At 40.4% G+C, this 19,591-nt stretch overlaps 2 protein-coding genes across 3 annotated transcripts in view; both read right to left on the bottom strand.

Moving 5' to 3' along the window:
* Nucleotides 1–2,003: 2,003 nt before the first annotated feature.
* Nucleotides 2,004–4,780, bottom strand: TMCO2 (transmembrane and coiled-coil domains 2; the record flags this gene model as incomplete). Its single annotated transcript, XM_081144359.1, has 2 exons — nt 2,004–2,321; nt 4,541–4,780. 2 exons carry the CDS (start codon nt 4,778–4,780, stop codon nt 2,004–2,006), a joined length of 558 nt encoding a protein of 185 aa, XP_081000485.1.
* A 5,972-nt stretch (nt 4,781–10,752) lies between these two features.
* Nucleotides 10,753–19,591, bottom strand: part of RLF (RLF zinc finger) — a 61,214-nt gene continuing 52,375 nt past the window's right edge. For both annotated transcript variants that reach the window (XM_081144374.1, XM_081144373.1), the window contains one exon: nt 10,753–15,852. In XM_081144374.1, the coding sequence (XP_081000500.1) occupies nt 11,206–15,852 (4,647 nt within the window). In that variant the 3' untranslated portion in view covers nt 10,753–11,205. The remainder of the gene's footprint in view (nt 15,853–19,591) is intronic.

Raw genomic sequence — 19,591 nt, 5'->3', positions numbered from 1 at the left:
AATGAATACTTATTAGTCTCTTATGACTGTGGTGTGAATCACACATCTCTTCCGGGGACCTGAGATCCAGGAGCAAGGTGACCCCCCCCTTAGTTTCTACCACACTCTGCATCTAGCTCAATCTATGTCTCCCACACAGACCACCATGCTGTGTTACTCGCCTGTTTAAAAACCTACAAAGATCCATTTCTGACGGTGTGATATGACCTTTAAATGGCCTTCATTACCTGACATCAGTCTATTCTTCTAGGCCCTTCTTCAGACACTTTCCTTTGATATACCCCAGAGTGGTAACTAAGACAAAATGACTGGAACTATGCAGGAAGGCACTGAAGTTTAGATAGCATGAAATATTGAGACATTGACTTTAAGAGATTGCACGGCACTTCAGCAGCATAGTTCAACTTCTCGCCTACACTGTCAGATGGTGCATTGTTGGTAACTCCCATCTGTTCTGTTTGCCACATCATGAATTAAAAGCTGATTTGAGGATGAGATTAGTGTGTCTTGCCCCCAAGCCAAAATCCTTCATTGTAGTTCTGGAAATAGCCAGTTCTTTGGCCACCTTGAAACTCTCCCTGTTCTCCTGGCAAGCCACCCTCTTTTATTATGGCTCCATGGTGATCCCAGCAGCAGGAACACCTTCCTGTGTAGCCCTTTATAGGACAACTCAGTACCATCTCTGCAAAACCTTTCCTGACCCCACCCCGTATTCACCTACCTGTTGACCTGTTTTTGCACTGAGTACACTATACAATGAAATCTCATTGTACATAAGGGTTGCATTTTAACACCAATGTACTGGACAAAAATGATCAAAATTACCCTTGGAAAGCCCTTACAAAGAAGTCACTTGGGACAGCTGTCTCCTGTTGAACAGTATAGCCAGTTTTGTCCTGCACAGCAATAAATCAGTTTATTGGCACACCAAGTGAAATATTTCATTTAGATGTCAGATACAGTGTTTCAATGAGTGTAATCACATTGATTGTGGCAAAAATGCTCACTAAGGCTTGTGGAATATGAGACCCACTGAGAGGACCAACTATCTTTCCCCAAATAGGCCATCTTTCTTGTCAGGGTACACACTCCAGTTGAGTGTAATAGCAAGTGGGTGCCTTCTGTCTTTCTTCCCTCCCTGCCAAGCTGGATTTTGTTTTATTGATTTTGAAGAGAGAGGAAGGAGGGGGGACGCTGATTTGTTATTCCACTCATTCCTGCAGTCACTGGTTGACCTTTGTATGTGCCTTGACTGGGGATCAGAGTTGTAACCGTGGCTCATTGGGGTGATGATCTAACCAACCTAGCACCGCCAAGCTTGATTCACATGAGAATTGCCCTAAATTAAAGATGTTAGGACCCCAGTGTTGTAATTCCTTGTTCTGCAATTACCTGTCTAACCAGCCAAACTGAGTGCCCCTGAAGCACTCAGGACAGATTCCCAAGGATTATCACACTGCTTAACACAGAGGAAGTATCAGTGAAAGTTGGATAAAGTTAAAGTCTCCTTTACTTCCACCCCCACCCTTGTCCACTCCTGAGTAATTAATGCAGGGAGACTCCTGGGCCAAATTCTTACTTTAGGCCTAAGACCAGCACAAGCGCCAGCCTACCTCTACAGGACAGTCTACAGCATCGCCTTCAACGGCACTTTCCGGCTGTTGATTATGGCCAATCCAACCTCTTCAGCATGGAGCCGAAGGCCATATCCCTGACCACTCTACGTTCTTTTCCCACTCCCGTGGCTTCCAGTTGGCCCACCCATTTCTGTATGACTGCTCATGGTCTCCAGCCGGCAGAGCGGGCACCACTATCTCAGAGACATTTTTAACCACCACCATATCCAATATTACCCCACCACACACACAAGTAGAAGTTGGGCTCTACTGAATAGAGAGCCAGGCCTTGCAGGGTAATTTCGGCACAGTTCTTTACCTTTATTGGTACACACCACTGCACACATAAGGGAAACAGTGCTTTTCTGGAAAAGATTGTGGAGTCCATCAGATTTCAGACGTGGAAGTAAACCCTGACGTGGGCAAGGGACTGTGGCAGTCGGAGCAGCTGCAGTAGGGCTCAGAGGAGCAATCCCTCTTCGTGGCAGGTTTTTTAGAAGTGATCATCCCTTCCAGGTTCTTCACTTTGTTTTCCACCATCTGAAGTTGTTTCAGAATTTTCTCTTGCAGACCCAAGGACAGGAAGAAATTATGACCTTCTGGAAGTGGGAGGCTATGCCCTTCTGGGTTGGCCAGCAAAGCCTGCAAAAAATCTGAGCCCTTCTTGTAAAGTCTGTAGAGTGTGATTACAAACAACAATATACTCTAAAATAAAACAACAGAAGTTGAACGTTACTTATGTATTCACGTGAAATGCCAGTTTGCTATAGATGCAAAACCAAAAAATGGAATGGTAACCATAATACCTCATTCCTTTACCAGGCCTTGTTTAACAAAGCATCTTTGTCCCTATTTCATCTTTTGATCTTCGCCACAAAATGGAGTGGTAGGCAGGTCAGGGATTATTATTTGCATTTACTTACTGAAGATTATAGAAGATACCCTTTGCTGAAAGTTTGCCACATGCAGGGCTCTTTACTAGGAGTTTCCTTGCCTGTGCATGACCTATTTATGTAAAAAACACCACACAGTAGAATAGCCAGTAGTTACCTTCCAGTTTGAACCCTGTCATTGTCCAAGGTCTTATACTTGGAAATGGTAGAGCCAGTACTAGAATCCAGGAATTCTGACTTCCTTGTATGTTCTTTCATGACACAGTGGTCTGAAAAACTGGATTTCCTGGTCATGGCAAAAAACTTTTTTAATATACCAGGACAGATTCCTGCCAGAATAAGAAAAAGAAAAAAAAAACACCCCAAACCATTCATCTTTTTTCCTTAGAACACTGGCACTGCCTGCTGAGTACTTGCATGCTAAACTTTATACATACGGTAACTCCTTTAATCCTCACAAGGCCCTGCGGGAGGCGCTGTTAACAAACCCATCTCACAGATACGGAAACTGGGTTTAGAGGCTAAGCTACTGCTCTGGTCATACAGCAAGTGGTGGAGCCAAGATTTAAGCCCCAGCAGTGGACTTCAGAGCCCTGCTATTTACCATTCTGGTATACTACCACTTTTTCTTGGCTGAGGTTACAGGAGGGCTGTGAATGTATCTTTCCGAGCGAAACATTAACCCTAAAGGAGCAGAACCCAGAACTGCAGTTAAGAATTTGGTTTTTTGCCTTATATTCTATTATCTAATTGCAGTGTGTGTATGTGAATTTGTATCCACACATATCCATGCTGGGGATTTGGGTCAGATTATGTTAAATGAGGTTTTGGGAAAGAACTGAATTTGAATCCTAGAAGTTGGGTTCCAATCTCAGCTTTTCCAGTCTCTGTCAACTTGAGTAGGTGATAACCAAGTTTCCTCACCTACAAAATGGAGATGATAATCCCTGCCCTGCCTACCAAGCAGGCTTTGAAAAATTAAGAGAATGCATGTGACCGTGGTTCCTCAACAGTGGTCATTCACTCTAAGTGACCTGGTAATAATTTCTCTTAGCATTTGCCAAGTAAACCAGCCACTCTTTAAGAAAGTCTTTTTTAAAACCCCACCTCCTTTAATTTCCAATGAACCTCAGTTCCCCTTTTTTTTTTGTCATATGAGAATAACTTTTATCCATTTCATGGAATTATTGGGATTCTGAAAGCATTTTGACTATATTGTAAATATAGCTATTATTATTGGTGATTAAACAGAAGTATATGAAATTCTAAATCTTGCCCGGCTGGGCGTGGCTCAGTGGTTGAGCGTCAACCTAGGATCCAGGAGATCATGGTTCGATTCCCAGTCAGGGCACATGCCCGGGTTGCAGGCTCTATCCCCAGTCGGGGGTGTGCAGGAGGGAGCTGATCAATGACTCTCTCATCACTGAGGTTTCTCTCTTCCTCCCTCGCCCTTCTTCTCTGAAATCAACAACAAAATATATATATGATCTCCTAAATGTTTCTCATAATCTCAGCCAACTATACTCCTCTTACCAAAAAGAACCACTGTATACTTATGGAACCCTATCTTGTTAAAACAAGGACATGATGAAAACACCATGACGGCTAAATGCATATTCATGCCGTCTCGTCAGTTACAGAGCAATGGCACAGTGAGACCCCAAGCTCCCAGTCATACTCGCAGTGCCTATTGTAGGAAAGGCACCCCGAATGGTGTCTGGCACATAGTAGACACTCAGAGATGAGTCAGTGATCAAAGTTGGGCATAAGGCTGCCTTCTCAGGTTGTGAACTTGTTTGATCTATTTTACTATAAGGCAAGCCAAAGACAATTGTGAGAAAGATAATTTTTATGCTCAAAACGTAATTGGGGGAAGTTTCAAGGATAATTTAGTTTCAACCAACTAAAGAACCTTCAGAGACAAGGGTTCACCCTTGCTCATCTGCATGGTCTTAAAACTAGGTGGCAGCAATAAGGGAGGCAACTTCAATGTACAACTATTTAAATTTCTCTGTAACAAAAGAGTATAACCTGAATTGACCGAACACTTCGTTTCCATAAGGTAAATAGTCCTACTGCCAACAAAATAAGAAAGAAGATTCCCAGGATAACTTGCACAGCCGAAGCAAGATTATCTAGTAGCCCCAAATTTGGTTGCTGAGTCACACTAGTCTGTCCTGGGAGAATTGATTGTAGCCAATTCCATATTGAGCTGAGAGAGGCATAATCTAGGATGTCCCAGATAGATGATGAAGGTGAGAATGTTGACATTTTAATAAGATAGCAGCTCCAGGAGCTACATGTTCAGAGGCTTCAGGACCCCAGTTATGAGTTAGGGAAAGTAACCCGGGAGCCCAGGTGTTCTAGAGCCACTATGAGCTGTGCTTTGTGATGTCAGCGTCCCAAAGATCAGCTTGCTTCCCACTCACCCAGTGAAACTTCTCACTCAAAACCAACCAGGTACTGACTGGCCTGGGTTTTCAGTTCAGTCATATTGTTTTCTCTGATCTTTGGCAAGTCCTAGCTCTTGCACAGCACTGTCCAATAGGACTTTCTGCAAAGATGGTAATAATATGCTCTGTCTGATATGGTAGCCATTAGTCACTTGAAATGTGTATACTGTGGCAAAGGAACTGAATTTTACATTTTATTTAATTTTACTTAAAGTAGCCACGTGTGGCTAGTGGTTACCTTCTTGGACAGTGTATATAGATCATTTCCAACAATCCAAGGAATGAATAGCAATATTTTCATATGACAAATGAGAAAATTGAGGCTATGTTGAGACTTGAGACAGGATTTAGAGAGGGCTTCACTAAAGAGTGAATAGTTTCCTTGGTAAATGGGGGGGAGGTCATTACTGGATCATTTGGTGGCATTCCCTTTTTCCATGTCACTCGTTTAGAAACTGATCTTTACGAAGGCTTTCAACATTCGAGCCTCATTTTGCTCATCTTTCTACAGAAGAGGATTCCACCTCCTTAATTTATATTAGGGACAAGTGGTATTTCCTAAACACTTTGTAAACAGTAACATGTTGCACTATGAACTATCTGACGTTATCAAATCAATTATTTACTGATTAGTACTTATTAGCAAGGCGATGTGAAAATATAAAACGTAAGATCTGTTCCCCAAGAGCTTACCTGGAGAAAGACAGTTCGCACACAGCAAGGATCCAAAAGAGTGCTGGCACCAACAGGAGGGGAGGGACACAATAAGGAAAGAGAGAAAGGGTCAGTCATGACAAATCGTCTTTAGAAAATACCGTCTGATGCTACTCCAAGCTGTTCAATGTGGTTGACTGAAAGAGCAGGAATAGGGAAGCCTGGTGGGGAAGGAATAACCGTTTTGTTCTTACAGGAAGGGGAGGTATGGTAAGTTGCTTGAGTTGTCAGAGCCACATCCAGAAAGTGGAGTCTACAATGCTATTGGAAATACAGTACTTATGTCAGGGAGAAATGATTTAGCAGTGACTGCTATGGATGTTAAGCCCATAGTCTGCTAGCAACTGAATGAAGCCAGAATCCTTTCTAGTTAAGGACTAAAAGTTACTCAAATAAGGCCTGGGATTTCACTATAACAGGTTAAACATAAGCCAGAGACCATTAAAGAATGGTAACCAGAAACTTTTTGGAGAAAGATAGGGTTGTGACAGCTGAATCAGTACCTCCCACACTCCATTAGATCCCTGTTACAAAGCACCTTAGACTTTACTTTCAAAGCACTTAACACAACTATAGTGATTTGTGCAATTTTTGGTTTAATATCGGTCTTTCTTGTAAACTCAAGGAAGACAGGGCCCATGTCCATTTTATTGACTACTGTATCCCTAGTGCTTGGCACACAGCACACATTAAAATGTTTTTAAGTAAATGCAAAGTCCCCTAGAAGAAGTCCAGATTGCTCGTTCATCAAGTGCCTATTACCATATTGGTGTACTAGGTTGTACAGAAGCTTTATACAGTAGCTGTTATGAAGATTGGCCTTTGAGAGTGTAACGGATCTGGGTTCAGTTTTGACAATACTATTCACTAACCTTGTCACACTGGGCAAGTTACTTAATCTGGGGCTCAATTCTTCATTTGTAAAGTGGGAGTTATTCCCACTTTGTGGAGCTGTAATAAGAATTTGAGAATTTGTGTAAAAGTACCATGCTACACATATAGATACAGGCAACTATTATTTGTAGTGATGTTTATAAACAAATACAAGGTATTATAAATCTCTGTAAGGTGCCTCAAGGAGAATCTAGGCCAAAAAACCCGTTTGTTTGATTCCCCACTTGGACACCTGAACACCCCCAATGACCAAGAATTTATTGCTCTAGAAGACATCTCAGCCCACCTGTAGTGTCATCCATCCACCTAGCCAGTCAACCAGCCATCACACAGTTGTGTCTACTCAATAGTCTTCAACATCATGCCCTATTTGGACTTTACTTACACGTGGCAACTTATGACAACATGCAATGTTTACTTTTGAGCCTTCAATAGGTTGTTGCCTTTCAAACAAAATCCAAAATCTAGAACATGGTTACAAGGCAGTAAAATACCTGGTTCCTGCTTACCTGTTCAACCTTCTTTCCCTTTCCCATTTTTTCTTTCAACTAGACTTGCAAATGTCACTACCATACCAAGCTGTTGCACCACAAAACCTTTGCACATAATTGGATTATCCTCTCTGGCTAACTCCAATTGACTCTTTGAATTTCAGTTTAAACACCACTTCCTCAAGGAAGTTTTTCCTGTCGTCTTTCTGGTTCCCATCACAGTCAGAGCTTCTATTGCAGCACTTATTTTACTATTTTTAGTGTTTCATTTAATGTCAATTTCCTTACTAATCTCCATGATGCAGGAAGCTTACTGTGTCATGTTCAACACTTATCCCCAGGAGCTAGCGATGGTATGTGCTTTGTAAATATTTGGCTATAGCTTTCCTGTGCCTCCTGTCTTGTCTTTCCCAGGCTAAACGTACCAAATACAGATTGACAGGTTAAATCTGATTATCCTGGTTTCCTTCCTCAAAGTGGTTCAGACCTCCAAATGCAGTCTGTCACAATCAATTCCTGCAGGTGTAGACCCAGCAAGTCAAAGTAGAGTGGGCCACTCTTTCTACATTCAGCTTTACATAATAGGAGGCTTTGCCCCTGAATCTGTAGTACAAAGCCAGGAGGCATCAGTCTACTGTGGGGGTGGGGTGGGAAGGAGAGGGGACTGAGCAACTTTTCTGACTTTTAGAAGATTCTTTAAGGAAAGTTGACCTTTTCACAGGTTACATTACTCAGAGAAACAATACACACCAGTTTTCCATCTCTTCCCTCATGTGAGAAAATGTGAATACTGGATGTATGACTGGAGCTGGAGCTGCATAACCTGGCTTTCACCTACATGTCAAACTTCATTTCCCACCATTTACTTTCCCAATCAATACACTCAGTTTAATTATAGAACTTTTTGGGTACTTTAAATACCACCTGCAACTTTCCATCTTACTTCCTGCACATTAAGTTCCTCTCTCTGATATTCTTCCAGTCAGGAGACTGGAAACTAGGTGCTGCCTCTTCTCAGCTTTTATCAGCTCGGCAAGATACTTCAACTTTAAAGTTTCTGTCTGCCAAATAAGGGTAACAGTACCAACTTCATGGACTTAAAAAATCCAACAAGGTGATTTTATGTAAAGTGCTAAATAAAGGTGTAACTGTCCCAAATTCTCACAGAACATCCCACTTTGTATTCTAGTCCACTGCTTTTAGGACTCTTCTGTGCCTATGAGTCATCTGCAGACCTTATTAAAATGCAGATTTGATTCAGAAGGTCTGGACAGTCTACATTTCTAACAAGCTCCTAGGTGATGCCCATGCTGCTGGCCTACTGCCACACTTTAACAATGTTTAAGCTACCCCAGCCCTCACATTCAAGCTCCACAACGGCAGATGCCTTGACAAATTTTCTTTGGTATTTTTATATCCCAAAGCATCTGAAACTATCTTTAAATATGTGTGTACTTAAATATTTATTGCATTAATAACTCTGTCCTCCAATGGCTATGTCTTTGGCAGTGTAGCTCTGAAGTAGGCAACCTGGGACTGAGAAAGGATACACTGGGGATGGAATCCCTAGGAAAGCTAATCAAAAACTTTCTTCATCGTTTTCTACCCTCTCTCTTTTACATATGTGCTCATGAACATGGGGAGATGCTGAAGCAAGAGAATTCTGGGTAAAAAGAAAGTGCCTGGCACTCTTTCTACACATCATTTTAGGAGGCAGTTATATATTGAAAAAGGCTTGTTTCCAAGTCTGGGATAAATCCCGGAGACATTAAAAAAACAACAACCCTAAAAGCTACAAATATAACCCTTTGGCTTTCTGTATTATCATATAGCATGCATCCTGCTTCTAACATAAAACACTGTCTTCAATAAAGGTCAAATGAAGCAAGCTGCTCCAATTGGAATAGAAAATTATGTTAATGAATCAACCATTTGATCCTAAGTACTTGAAGCAAACTTTCAATTGCGTTCTGAAAAGTAGGGTTTGGTTTCACTGCAAAGGGGCTCACTTGGTTCCTCTAGGGGTTAGGAGTTAGGTGTGGCTGAATGAATATAATTTATTCTTAAGCAAATTAGCAGCTTTCTCTTGTTCCTGGTTAAACATCTCTAGTATGAGGAATTTTTAAAATGTGGCCACCAGTTGTATCTCATGCTCAGATCACAGAAAGGGACCTTTCAAGATTATCACCCAAATCTCCTCACTTTGTAAGTGAGGAAACTGAAGCCCACAGAAGAAAGTAGCTCAAGATCCCAAGGCGTCAGCAGTGGCCTCAGCCTCTAAGATGTCCCACTGTTTCTGCCACTTTTTCTTTCAACAGATTTTTGACAATCCTGTTACCTACTGTGATCTGAGCCAAGCAACAACTTGGGTATAGGGGGTGTTTTCAACATAGGGTGAGAATGTGGCAGAATGAAATTCCCGGACAGCTGACAAAACAAGGCAACATGGCTTAAGGGTCAGAGAAAAGATCTTAAAATCCAAAAACCACAGGCATAATAAAGGAATGTTAGGAATGATTGAGTCATTTCATTGCTAGCTAATGAAAGTGGTTGAAAACTTCACAAGGAACAGAGAATAAAGCTGTTCCATCGTAAGAACACACCGCTTTCCTTGCATTAGACATAGATGTCCCACAGTACACTGAAACCCAACACATCCAAAGACCAAACTCATCTTGACTTTCCGCCCTCTTCCCAAAAACCCACTCCTTCCTTTTTTACTCCCACCTCAACTGGTTGCATCACTTTACATTCTCCTCAGAATTTTCTTCATCCTCCAAGGCCCAACAATATTCTTTTTTTGGTGTTGTCAAACCTCACTCGAGGATTTTTTTTTCTCCATTGAATTTTAGAGAGTGGGAGGGGGAAAGAGAGAGAAACATCAGTGTGAGAGAGACACATCGATTGGTTGCCTCCCACACACACCCTGACTAGGGCTGGAGATCAAGCCTGCAGCCCAGGTACATACCCTTGACCAGGAGTCAAATCTGTGACCTTCGGTGTGTGGGTGGATGCTCTAACCACTGGGCCACACCAGCCAGGGCCCAACAAAACTCTTAAATTTCTCAAATTCATTTACTCTTCCTTTCTGCGAATGTCAATACAGACTCTCACCAAGTCTGCTTCAATTACTTCAGCAGTCTTATTACCCATTCCATTCCAGCCCCTCAAACCACACTCATCTGAAGTGATCTATAAATTGTTATTTTGTTCAAGATCTTTCATCTTTCAAAGGCTCTCAGCTGCTTATGGACTCAATTCCAAAATCGTCAGTGTTCACGGTTTGGTTCCTGACTATCTCTACAATAACCTCATCCACCTCGGTGCACCCTGCTCTCCTTTAACTGTCAGCATGTGAAATTATTTATAGTTCCTTGGACACATGACTTCATGCCTCTGAATGCGCTGTGTCCTTCATGTTCTGCTTGCCACACCCTCTCCTTTCTATCTAGACATCCTCTTGTGGGAGCTATCTTAACTCCCAAAGCTAATTACCCAATGTGAAAATTGTCTTCCCACAAAATTTTTTTAAGACAATAGTCCTTCAAAAAGAAGCTTGATCTGAATGGGCTCATTAATAAGAAACGAAAAATTACTGGGATAAAACAGAAATGCACATTCCAGAAATACAAGAGCACTTCCAGCTTATGTGTGGCATGAAAACTCTTTACGAGTAAACAAGAAATGGGTGAAAAATTGTAATTTATTGAAACTCAACTCAAAAAATATAAGATGCTGTAGTGTACAATATATTACACAAAGCACCCTCAGGTGCACATTCAAGTCAAGTAAGAACTCCATATCCCTAGCCCTCCCACCCTGGGATCTTAGTATTTGTTCCATATACAATCATGCACACTTAATTTGAAAAAGGAAGCCCCAACATATTTTGTATTAATTAGCACCAAACAAGAGTACAGTTCCATTTCTTATTTTTAATAAACAAAAAACCCAATCAATAAACCAACTGGAGAGCTAATGGACTCAGCCAATAGTGCTGACATAGATATTATACATTCATGTAAATACACAGCCTATTCTACCTTAAACAATGGTATGGCTGGTTCTCAGCCTTTGTTCGAGTTGGCAATTGTCCCCATGTTGCAGTGTTGGAGCCAGTCTGTTTCAAAAACAAAATTGCTATTTAGGAACTTCCTACACAAAGCTCATCTGTCTTTTTTGTTGGAAACAAGTCTAAAATTGGTGTGGAAAACTTAGATCTTTCAAGGACAACCACTGGCCGAAGATAATGGAGCTGTTTTAAGGCAAGCTCTCCACAGTCCGTTAATGCTTTGTCCAATACGACCCTCAGGTTTTCCAAGGAAGGAACTGTTGTTGTCTCAGCTACTATTAAAGGTGGGATTGCAGTCAGGTTCTCATGAATTGCAGAGTCACTGGAAGAATGAGGTATGTCAACTTCGGGGTCGTTGTCATTCACCATATTATTTGCAGTTACAGTGCCTGCTAAATCATTACTGGATTGTGAAGAACTACTTAATGTTAAGTGCTCTGAAGGCTCCCAATCATCAAAATCGTCTTCTTTCTCTTCACTTTCCTGAATAAATTTCAGAAATGAAGATTCAAATCCCATAGGTTTATAAGTCTTCAAATCAAATGATCTGGGCTGTGGGTGCTTCCTAAAAGTCTCTTTTGGGACATGGGTTGAATTTTTTACAGTGTCTTCTTGCCCTGAACTTTGCTGTCCAGTTTCTGAGTCTTTGATCCTTGGTAAAGGCAGCTGGAAACTCGTGAAGTAAGTCCCATTTTCAGTCTCATCAGGATTAGGTATGGAATTTTCTATTTTACAAGAAGGAGGCTGAACTATATTACATGGTTCCAAAGAAGTGGTTTCTGAACTATGGCTGCATTTCACAGTTCCTCTATAAAGCAGAGTATCTGCCTCAAATACTTGGTTGTTTTCTGTACATCCTTTCTGACCTCCATTCCTTTCCCCTGGATGAAGGGAATCAGTGCTCTGGACAGGTATGCTATGGTCACCTGGGGAGTGGCTGTGCTTTGTGTGCTCCAATTCACAGCTTCCATCTTCTTCCTTTTTAATATAGGGCTCTATTTCCGAAGGGGGTTCCTCCTTAATTTTGGTACCGTACTTAACACAAATGACAAGATTTTCCATCTGTTGCTCTAAATAGGCACTACTCATCTGATGGGTACGTTTGTAATGCCTCACTATGCTGCTCTCCAACTTCACCACAGATAAACATCCTTGAACCATGCAGGGGTACTGTGTGTGCTCAGAATGCTCCACACACATATGGAGCGCTTCAGCTCTTGTTTTAAAAGTAATTGGAGCTTTCTTATCTTTGATTAAGCCACATTTTTTAGCCTTAGCATTAAATGACCTCCTGGTAGTCTGATGTTCATGCCCCTGAGGGAGAGCTGTTTGACACACCTTTTCACTCCTTAGTAGCCTCTCGTTTGCCACTTTCTGGCTTCTAAACAGATCGTCATAATAGTCCTTATGTCTGTAATAGACATGTTGAGAATAATTACTGCGATGGGTGAAAATCTGGCCACAGCCATTAAGATCACAATGAATTTCATAATCTGAATGTATTTCTCCTTCAATATTATGTTGTTCCATCAAGTGGTGCTTCAGCTTGCTGAATGTATAAAAAACAGCAGGGCACTGAGGCTGGTTACAGGAAAACCTTGCTGCAGACTCAGCTTCAGAAAGCACTTTAGGCTCTTCAATATGGTCTAGATTATGAGAGTCACTACAGTGCTTAGCAAGGGCTTTGGAACACAGGAAGCGTTTGTTACATTCTTTATATTTGCAAGCAAATATCTTTTTACATTTGACAAGTTCCCTTTTGGTTCTTGCTTTGTCTTTCTCTAAACATAACTGTTCTTTGTTGTACTGATGTACAGTTCTGTAATGGCGAATCAAGCCTTTAAGATTGGTGAATGAAGAGTTGCAAGTTTTATGGATACAATGGAATGGTTTGTGGTATTTATTCAAAATATAGCAGAGATTTCCTTTAGCAACAGTTCTCCTGCTACCTCTCCCCTCTCTTCCTTCTTGTTCTTCTCTATGGCTACCTACTGGTGATGAAATATCAGATGTTTTACTTTCTGTTTCTTCACAAGATGACTCCAAATCTGTTTCTGAACTGCATTCATCCTTTTTAGAATGACAGTGTGGCTTCTCAGAGTTACTGTTGGGATCACCTCCAAGTTCAGTAGAACAATCATCTTTCAATCTATCTACTGAGCATGGGCCTTCATGATCACATTTTTCACTATCTAATAGTTTGTGAGTTACTCTGTCACTGCCAATTTGATGTTTATTTTTATAATGAATCCTAAGATGTGTCTTCCTTGTAAATGACCTTTGGCAAATATGACACTGGAATGGGGAATACCGATGTTGAAACATGGTTAACTGGAGGACTTTTTCTTTTGAATAATTATGTTTTTTAAGATAATGCATTAACAAAGCCTCTCTGGTCACAAATTCATATTTGCACCCTTGAAGCTCACAGAAAAAAGGCTTAGCTGCCAACTGTGCAAGGTACTGACTTGGCATATTTTCATCTTGATTCTGGAAATTAAGATCTGTAATAGTAGGTGAAACTGATTGAAGAGACTTAGCACCACTGGATGGGTACCCCTGTAATGACCCTGAGAAAGATCCATGTGTTATTGAGTTTTTCAAGCTTAAATGTTTCAAGCGCAATAGAAGTTCCAACATGGTATCATCTGTACATGGCCTTTTAGCACAAATGGGGGCTTCTGAAGAATAACCTTGATGTTCTCGTTTACATTTAGTATGAACATTGTGATCCAGACCTTCATCTGGGGAGTCACTGTTTGTATCTGAGCTGGGTTTGTGTTCTGCATCAAACTTTACAGTTGTTTGATTATGTTCATTACCCAAACAGGGAAAGAGATCTTTTGTCTTTATCTTTTTGGGTTTAAAATGGTATGGATGAACCTTTCGTAGATGCTTCTGCATCCCTCTCGCATTTTTGTAAGTGGAACCACAGCCATCAAAGCCACAGGTAAACTTAGTCCCATCAAAACAAACTGCCACACTGGGACATTTTTCTTTTAAATTAGAGGACACAAAGACTTTCTCATGAGATAACAATATATCCTGCATGGTTTCAGAGTGATCCAGTGTGTCAATTAACTCTTCATTCATGGAACCTGAAGAGCTATGACTTAACTGGTCACTAGAATTACTGTCACTGTTTTCTTTCAGATTTTCTGCAGTTTCTATTTGAGAACTAGCTGATCCTGCACAGAAAAGATCCTCAGATAAATGTGATTTATCAGTTTGGTCAAGTAGATGGGGCTGATCAATACACTCTTGCTTTTCACCTGCTGCAGGCTCCTCTAGTTTCACCGATTTCTTCACATCTCCATTTGAACTTTCAACGTTATGCATTAAGAGGTGATTCTGGTACTCAATTTTGGAATAATAGAACTTTTTACAGCCAACAAAGTTGCATGTGTAAGATGCATCCCTAAAGTGTTGTGCTTCATGGTGGTAAAGCTGTCCCAAGTCACTGAAAACAATATTACAGCCATTTAATTCACATTTATAACGCAGATCATCATGTTTTTGTTTATGGTTAAGTAGTTCATTCACTGATCCAAACCTAGCATAGCAATCTATAGATACACACATATAAGGTTGAGGACCACAATGCACTTGTTCATGCTCCCGCAGGTGAAAAGCAGACATGAAATGTCGTCGACAATAAGTACACTTCTCTCTTCTATTTTTCATATCCAAGTAGTGCTTGGCATTTTCATCATTATTTTGGTGTTCAGCTTTAAGATGTACACTTAAGTATTTAAATTGCTTAAATACACGGGAACAGTCTGTGCCAGGACATGGGTACAAATCTCTGTCTTGCAGGTGGCAATCTTCTAATTTACTGAATGTGACATATTCATGAGACTCTCCTTTGGCTTGTTCATTCAAAGACTGATTTTGCTCCAGGGCAGCAGAGGGACTCTTGGGACAAATTCCCTTTTGAGAGCCTTTCAACAGTAATTTCTTTCTAGAGCGGTCCCTTCTGCTTGGTGGCATTTTGACATGTTCCATCACATGAGGAACAAATATTTCCTTTCTCTTGAACTTTTTAATACACACTGGACAAGTGTAAATTCCATCTTCCATGTGCATCTTAGAATGATGAAGAATCCTGGCCTCTATACATTCCCGCTTACATAACAAACAGAAAAATTTGTACTGAAGCCACCTCTGGTATCTTTCAGAAGAACCAATGGGTTTTTTATCTCTTTTCTCCTTGTGCTGATCTGTCAAATCTCTTCTTCTATATTGTTTATCTTCTTTACCTTCCTCATAGTCACTGAGAAATGACTCTAAAACATCTGTGTCATTTATAGACATTTCATAGCCACTTAGATCATCATCAGAATCTGATGCCTCTTGTCCTAAGAGTTGGTGGCAGTGTCGCTTTAAAGTTTTCCAGTCCCAAAATTCAGGATCAAAAGGCCAGTGGGCTTTTAAAGCTAGTAAGAGCTCACATCGGAGAGAATTTGGAACTGGTGCGTTTTCTTCATCAAATTTTTGATCTGGTTGCAAATACAGTTCTTCCAACATATTAAACCCATCCAAACTGGGTTCAATTAAGAATTCTGTAAGTTGACAGGCCCGTCTAACTTCTAAATCTTCTGGTAAAAGACAAGCAATTGTTTTACAAACTGATGCCTTCATTTCTTCATCCTCACTTGATCTGAGTTGAAGAGCTCTGACACATAGTAAAATCGATACCCCAAGACCAGCATCTTGTGCCTACAAAGAAAGCAGGGAAGAAAAGTTATTCTTTTATTATAAAAACATTATATAAACTGTGTATTAAAGTAGTCCCTAACCCTCCAGGAATTTACCTATGTGACAAATACATAAACAATAGAGGCACATGAATTCAAAAGAATTAAGGATAAATAAGGTCACTAAAGGATTCAAAAAGGTTTGTCTTAAGTTGGGTATAAAGAATAGGGTTTAAATAAATGGGGGAAAGAAGTGAGTCTAATACAGAATTCAATGTAAGACACTCATGTGTTATGAACACTTAGGTGCTTTCAAAACCTCAAGGCTAAAATAAATGATTCTCATCTCCTCCTAAAAGAATTAGTACTTTAAAGTTACAAATGTACTGAGTCTCAAGTTTTCCATAGAAAAACAACAGAAATCAGAAAATCTATAGCAGCAGGTTCTCAGAAACTAATCGAAAATCAAGAAAAAGATCTGATAATCTGTGATAAAAGGCTAGTGCATACAAGATGACTTTTCTATGGGAGGGGCTGAAATGGAATGGGAAAATAATATGAGCAAAGAAAAGCTAGATCAGCCCTGGCTGGTGTTACTCAGTGGTTAGCGCGTCGGCCTGAGCACCAAAGGGTCTCAGGTTCGATTCCCGGTCAAGGGCATGTACCTGGGTTGTGGGCTCTCTCTCAGCACCCTGGTGACAGTGTGTGCAGGAGGCAACCCATTGATGTGTCTCTTTCACATTGATGTTTCTGTCTCTCTCCCCCCTCCTCCTTTCCACTCTCTCTGAAAAGCAATGGAAAAAATATCCTCTGGTGAGGATTAACAGAAAAGAAAAAAATGGAAGAAGAGGGAGAAGGGAGGGGAGGTGTTTGTTTGTTTTTTTAAGTGTTCTTATTGATTTCAAAAATTTTACCATTTCAACCAGATGAGGCTATTTAAGAAAAAAATGGGCATTCTGTTTATCTCACAGAGTCTTACAAAAGAAATTAAGTAATAACAACTTAAGAACCCACAAATTACTTAAAAATTTACCTGGCTTTCTCCAAGTCCTCTGTGCTCTGATTTACAAATGATAACCTGTATCACATTATGCAATCTGTCAAGATTGGTCTAGTCCTGACTCTACTGCGAACTAGGTGTATGATTCTTATAAATCACACATCTTTAATTTTTAGCTTCTTTATTACTAAAAAGAAGGGATTAAACTATACAAGGTCATGTTTTGCAAAACAGTAGTGTTTCACCAAAAGGGCCCCACGATCAAATAAACTGGATTCAAGATGATCCCTTTTCTTTTACCTTCCATTTCAAAATATAACCACATCTATATTCATTCTGTCATATTATTTTGAAAGTCTTAAGACCCTGGATTCTCTAAAACAGGGGTAGGGAACATATATGGCCTAAGAAATCATTTGGTCCAGACCAGACCTGCCAAGGCAACCGAAGGTGGGACTTGAAATTCAATAAATCTAGGAGCCTTTTTCATAGCTAATTTTTAAGTTGATAATTTTGTATGGCCTGTAAATGATGTTATAAATATCCAAATGGCCCTTGGCAGAAAAAAGGTTCCCTACCCCTGCTCTAAAGTCATCCCTTCCATTTATGACTTTCTTAAATCATGGAATTAAAGTTTAATAACTCTAAGCACCTTTAAGTGATTATCTGTTTTAAGCTCTTTATTTGTAGAAAATTGAAGCCTAGAAAATAAAAAGGTCCTATTACAAGGTCCTCTCCATTATGCACTGTTGCTTTCTGCAACAGACCTAATGCCCACACAAGCTTTTCAGCATCATTAGCCTTTTTCCATCCCAAGGGCTATTTGACTGGTTGCTAGTTGTCTCCTGATATCCTTTCCCCTCCTTTTCTACAAAAACAGAACATCTGATTTTTATCTGGTTACAAAGTCACCCAGAATAATAAATATATCTCCTAGCCTCCCTTGCAGCTAGATTTGGCTGTATGTGGCTGTGTGTTGGAGTGGAGAAAGGTATGTCAGAGTATATTTTGCCTCCTACCTCCCTTCTCGCTATCTGGAACAGAGGCATTACAGCAAGGACTAAAACAGTTTTTATTTTTTATTTTATTTATTCAAGTTATAAGAGAAAGTTTACTTAGAAAGTTACAGAAGTAGAAGTGAGCCAGCTGGGCTTCATAGGCTCAGAAAACAAGTTACAGAAGCATAAGAGCCCTTGTGCCCTGTCTGGTGTTGCTAAGTGGTTAGAGCATTGGCCCACACACCAAATGGTTGCAGGTTTGCTCCCTACCCCGACTAGGGCATGTGCAAGAGGCAACCAGTGGATATGTCTGTCTCACATCAAGGTTTCTCCCCCACCCCACCTCCCTCCCTCCCTCCCTCCCTCCCTCCCTCCCTCCCTCCCTGAAATGCAATGGAAAAAATATCCTCAGGTGAGGACACACACACACACACACACACACACACACACACACACACACACACAGAAGGGCCCTTGACGTTTAAGAGAAAGAAAGACAAAGGTAATGCACCTAGGGGGAAGAAGAGCGGGAAGGGAAGGGAAAGGCTTGGGAAAGGGAGAGTCCGCTTTGGAATAGTTTTTAGAACATGAGATGGAAGCTGTATGTTGATGAAGACAAAAGGAATCTGGGACTCTGATATGTGGAGTCATTAAAGTAACCCTGGCCTGTCTACCTGGATTATCAACCTATATGTGCAAGGCAGAAACGTCTATCTTCTTTAGACCACTACTATTATGGGGTTTCTACTATTCACAGCAGAACTAGATCAAAATTTATTTAGGATAGATAGCCTCTCTTTTAAAAAGCTAGAGGCAATTCTCTCCATTTTGAAGAAATTCTACACTCACTCCCCTTCCATCTACCAGTCCAAATCTTCTCTACCCTTTAGACCAAATATCATAAATAGGATTAAACCCTAGACTGGGATTAAAGAGAAATGGGTCCTAGTTATACAGATGGGTCCTGGTTATATATATGAAATTCCATGGTCTGTGTTAGAAACCCACTATTCCTAATCTTCTAGCAGCTTTCCCAGGTTCTGTAGTTCCTTGTGGTAAGTAGACTTCTAAGATGGCCCTCAGTGACCCTCACCTATGTATATCTCATTCCCTTGAGTGTAAGTAGAACCTGTAAATATGATGAGATTTCATTCCTATGATTATATTATGTTATATGGCAAAAGGGACTTTGCAGATGTAATTAAGACTCCAATTTAGTTGATCTTTCAGGCTTGCCCTAATCATCTGATCTCTTTAAATCTAAGTCTGGAAGTGAGATGGAAGAGGTCAGATTTGAAGGAAGAGGATTATTAGTGCCTTTGCTGGCTTGAAAATAAAGGCATGGAATGAGGGAGGCTTTTAGCTGAACACAGACTGTGGCTGACATCCATCAAAAAAATTAGGATCTGAATATTGTCAATAGTAAGAATGAGCTTAAAAGAAGATTTTCTACAGAGCATCCAGATAAAAACTCAGCCTGGCCAACACCATGACTTCAGTCTTGTGATACTCTAAGCAGCAAACTTTGCATCATGCTGGACTTCAGTACTATAGAAATGGGTGCTGTTTTAAGTGCTAACTTTGTGGTAATTTTTTAGGCAGCAATAGAAAACTAATACTTTCCTTAAAGATTAAAAAACAAAACTTTTATAAGGCCAGCTGTAACATTAATTTTTTTTAAACAAGGCCAAGTTCTATAATTACTTGAACATGTTCTTTCTGTGATAGGAGACACAACACAGTGGTTAGAAATAATTATCACC

This window comes from Miniopterus schreibersii (assembly GCF_964146895.1).
Source record: "Miniopterus schreibersii genome assembly, chromosome: 8".
Lineage (NCBI taxonomy): Eukaryota > Metazoa > Chordata > Mammalia > Chiroptera > Miniopteridae > Miniopterus > Miniopterus schreibersii.
This window is presented reverse-complemented; position numbering and strand designations above follow the sequence as displayed.